Below are 3,517 nucleotides of genomic sequence, written 5' to 3' on the forward strand. Positions count from 1 at the left end.
CTCTCTCTCTCTCTCTCTCTCTCTCTCTCTCTCTCTCTCTCTCTCTCTCTCTCTCTCTCTCTCTCTGTTATAAAAACACAAATGGACGTCACAGCACTTTAATGCAGTTCGATAAACAATGGTATGTTGCTTATGCATTTTTATTTAGATAGAAATGCAAAATACTCTATTTTAATATGAATTCTGAGTATAATAAGAAGACTTTGCGTTGTCTTAGTTGTCTTATCATCTAATTTAAAAATTATTTGTTATATTAAAAAAAATATCAAATACTCGTATACATTGACAGACATTGCCAAGTTGTGTTTAAAATTAAACAAATCACTTTTCTGGTAAATTAATTAATCTCATGGCAAATTCTTAACAGAAAAAAAACTTGATTAATTTTAAATACAAATCGCACACTCTAACATTACCAAATTTGTGTTTAATGTGAAACAAATAAGTTTTAGTTTTCTGTAAAAGAAAACTATTGTGCCGGCTTTGTCTGTCCGTCCGCACTTTATTCTGTCCGCACTTTTTCTGTCTGCACTTTTTTCTGTCCGCACTTTTTCTGTCCGCCCTCAGATCTTAAAAAGCTACTGAGGCTAGAGGGCTGCAAATTGGTATGTTGATCATCTACTCTCCAGTCATCAAACATACCAAATTGCAGCCCTCTAGTCTCAGTAGTTTTTATTTTATTTAAGGTTAAATTTAGCCATAATCGTGCTTCTGGCAACGATATAGGATAGGCCACTACCAGACCTTGGTTAAAGTTTCATGGGCCGCGACTCATACGGCATTATAATGAGACCACTGCAAGATAGATATATTTTCGGTGGCCTTGATTATACGCTGTAGCAGTTGTACAGAAAACTCAGTTGCGCCGAAAAAACTTCTGTGCATTATTTACTTGTTTTAATATTGATCTTTTCAGTCGAGAAACATGCCAAGTGCCATTTTTAAAATATAATAAATTACATTAAAAATACTTTGGCCCAGGATAGCGCTTAGCATGTTTCTCGACTGAAAGGCATTACGTTAATTGATCTCATGACAAATTCTTTATTAATTTAAAATTACAAGAATCAAGTATAAACTAGGAGAATCAATAACGTATAAAAAGCGCCCTTTATACCAACCAAAACAATAGCCAAACTGGTTGAAATTAGCCAGGCAAATAAAAGCGACTCCACTCGAAGAGCTAAACAAAATACCAGCCATCTGTTGTTTCCCCACTTGTTTCCTTGTTGTTGCTCTGTTGTCAATTTTAACGGTCTTTGAAACTGGTTGTGAATTTTCAGGCCCCCTGAGTTTCTCTTTGTTTATTGCTCTGTTGTCGACCCAGAGTGAAAACCCTTTATTCGGTGCATTTTCAGTCCCTTCAGGAGGCCTAGGGTATCTCTCTGCGTCCAGTCCGTGGACTTTGAAACCCTTTATTCAGCCCATCCTCTTTCTGTTGGTCTTTGTTTCTCTGTTGTTTCCTGTGTAGGGCATCGAATAGGCCAACACCAGCCATCTGTTGTTTCCCCTCTTGTTTCCTTGTTGTTGCTCTGTTGTCTTCCTTTATGTTCACCATTTTCAGGCGTCGCATAGTCTTTGTTTCCTGTTTTTCTCTGTTGTTTTCCTTATTCGTCTCCTCTTCACCATTTTCAGGTTCAGAGTCAGACCCCTTGTGCTTTTGTCGTTGTTTCTCTGCTTCGTTTGCGTTTGCTTTCCCCATTTTCAGTTGTTTCCCTGTTGTTTCCCCCCGTGTTTCCCTGTTGTTTCTCTGTTGTTTCCCTGTGTAGGGCATCGAATAGTCTTTGAAACCCTTTAATCGTCTCCTATGTAACATTTTCCGTTGTTGAGTTTCTCTGTTGTTTTCCTGTGTACCTTTGCTCTTTGAAACCCTTTATTCGTTTAGGCTTTGTCTGTCAAACCTTTGCCCTGCTTTCCCTGTTGTTTCCCTGTTGTTTCTCTGTTGTTTTCCTGTGTAGGGCATCGAATAGTCTTTGAAACCCTTTATTCGTCTCCTCTTCACCATTTTCAGGTTCAGAGTCAAACCTTTTGCCCTTGCTTAGGCTTGTCTGCGGCTTCCTTTTCACTGTTGTTTCTCTGTTGTTTTCCTGTCGTTGTCCTCTTCACCATTTTCTCAGAGTCAAACCTTTTGCTTCACTTGTCTGCTGGGTTTCAGTTTCTCTCTGTTGTTTTTTCCTTTTATTCGAGTCAGACCCTGTTCTCTTGTCTGCTGTTGCTTCCCGTTGTTTCACTGTTGTTTCTCTGTTGTTTTCCTGTGCGGGCATCAATAGTCTTTGAAACCCTTTATTCGTTTCTCTTTTCAGTTGTTTCCCCTTGCTTAGTTTCTGCGGTTGTTCTGTTGTTTCCCTGTTGTTTTCCTGTGGGGCATCGAATAGTCTTTGAAACCCTTTAACTCTTCACCATTTTCAGGTTCAGAGTCAAACCTTTTGCCCTTGAAACATTTGTTTCTCTGGTTTTTCCTGTGTAGGGCATCGAGTCTTTGACATTTTTATTCGTCTCCTTGCTTAGGCTTTTGTTTCTGTTTCTCTTTGCTTTTCCTGTGTAGGGCTTGTCTTTGAAAACCCTTTATTGTTTCCCCATTTTCAGGTTGTTTCTCTCTGTTGTTTTCCTGTGTTTTCCTGTGGGCATCGAATAGTCTTTGAAACCCTTTATTCGTCTCCTCTTCACCATTTTCAGGTTCAGAGTCAAACCTTTTGCCCTTGCTTAGGCTTGTCTTGTCTGTTGTTTTTCTCTGTTGTTTTCCTGTGTAGGGCATCGAATAGTCTTTTTGAAACCCTTTATTCGTCTTCTTCACCATTTTCAGGTTCAGAGTCAAACCTTTTGACTTGCCCTTGTTTCACTGTTGTTTCTCTGTTGTTTTCAGGGCATCGAATAGTCTTTGAAAACCCTTTATTCTTCCTCTTCACCATTTTCAGGTTCAGAGTCAAACCTTTTGCCCTTGCTTAGGCTGCTGTTGTTTTCCTGTGTAGGGCATTCTTTGAAACCCCTCTTCACCATTTTGTTTGTTTCTCTGTTGTTTTCCTGTGTAGGCTGTTGTTTCTCTTGTTCCCGTTGTTTCACTGTTGTTTCTCTGTTGTTTTCCTGTGTAGGGCATCGAATAGTCTTTGAAACCCTTTATTCGTCTCCTCTTCACCATTTTCAGGTTCAGAGTCAAACCTTTTGCCCTTGCTTAGGCTTGTCTGCTGTTGCTTCCCCGTTGTTTCACTGTTGTTTCTCTGTTGTTTTCCTGTGTAGGGCATCGAATAGTCTTTGAAACCCTTTATTCGTCTCCTCTTCACCATTTTCAGGTTCAGAGTCAAACCTGCTTAGGCTTGTTCTGCCTTCCCGTTGTTTCACTGTTGTTTCTCTGTTGTTTTCCTGTGTAGGGCATGTTCTTTGTTTCTCTTGCTTAGGCTTGTTTTGTTGCTTCCCCATTGTTTCACTGTTGTTTCTCTGTTGTTTTCCTGTGTAGGCATCGAAAACCCTATTCGTCTCCTCTTTGAAACTTTTGCTTTGCTTAGGCTTGTCTGCTGTTGCT

At 39.7% G+C, this 3,517-nt stretch overlaps 1 protein-coding gene across 1 annotated transcript; it reads right to left on the reverse strand.

Moving 5' to 3' along the window:
• Positions 1–1,372: 1,372 nt before the first annotated feature.
• Positions 1,373–3,136, reverse strand: LOC136850485 (octapeptide-repeat protein T2-like). Its single transcript, XM_067124057.1, has 3 exons — positions 2,930–3,136; positions 2,126–2,252; positions 1,373–1,761 (listed from the first exon to the last, which is right to left on the reverse strand). Exons 1-3 carry the CDS (start codon positions 3,134–3,136, stop codon positions 1,373–1,375), a joined length of 723 nt encoding a protein of 240 aa, XP_066980158.1.
• Positions 3,137–3,517: the final 381 nt, after the last annotated feature.

The sequence above is a fragment of the Macrobrachium rosenbergii genome, chromosome 22 (genome assembly GCF_040412425.1).
Source record: "Macrobrachium rosenbergii isolate ZJJX-2024 chromosome 22, ASM4041242v1, whole genome shotgun sequence".
Taxonomy (NCBI): domain Eukaryota; kingdom Metazoa; phylum Arthropoda; class Malacostraca; order Decapoda; family Palaemonidae; genus Macrobrachium; species Macrobrachium rosenbergii.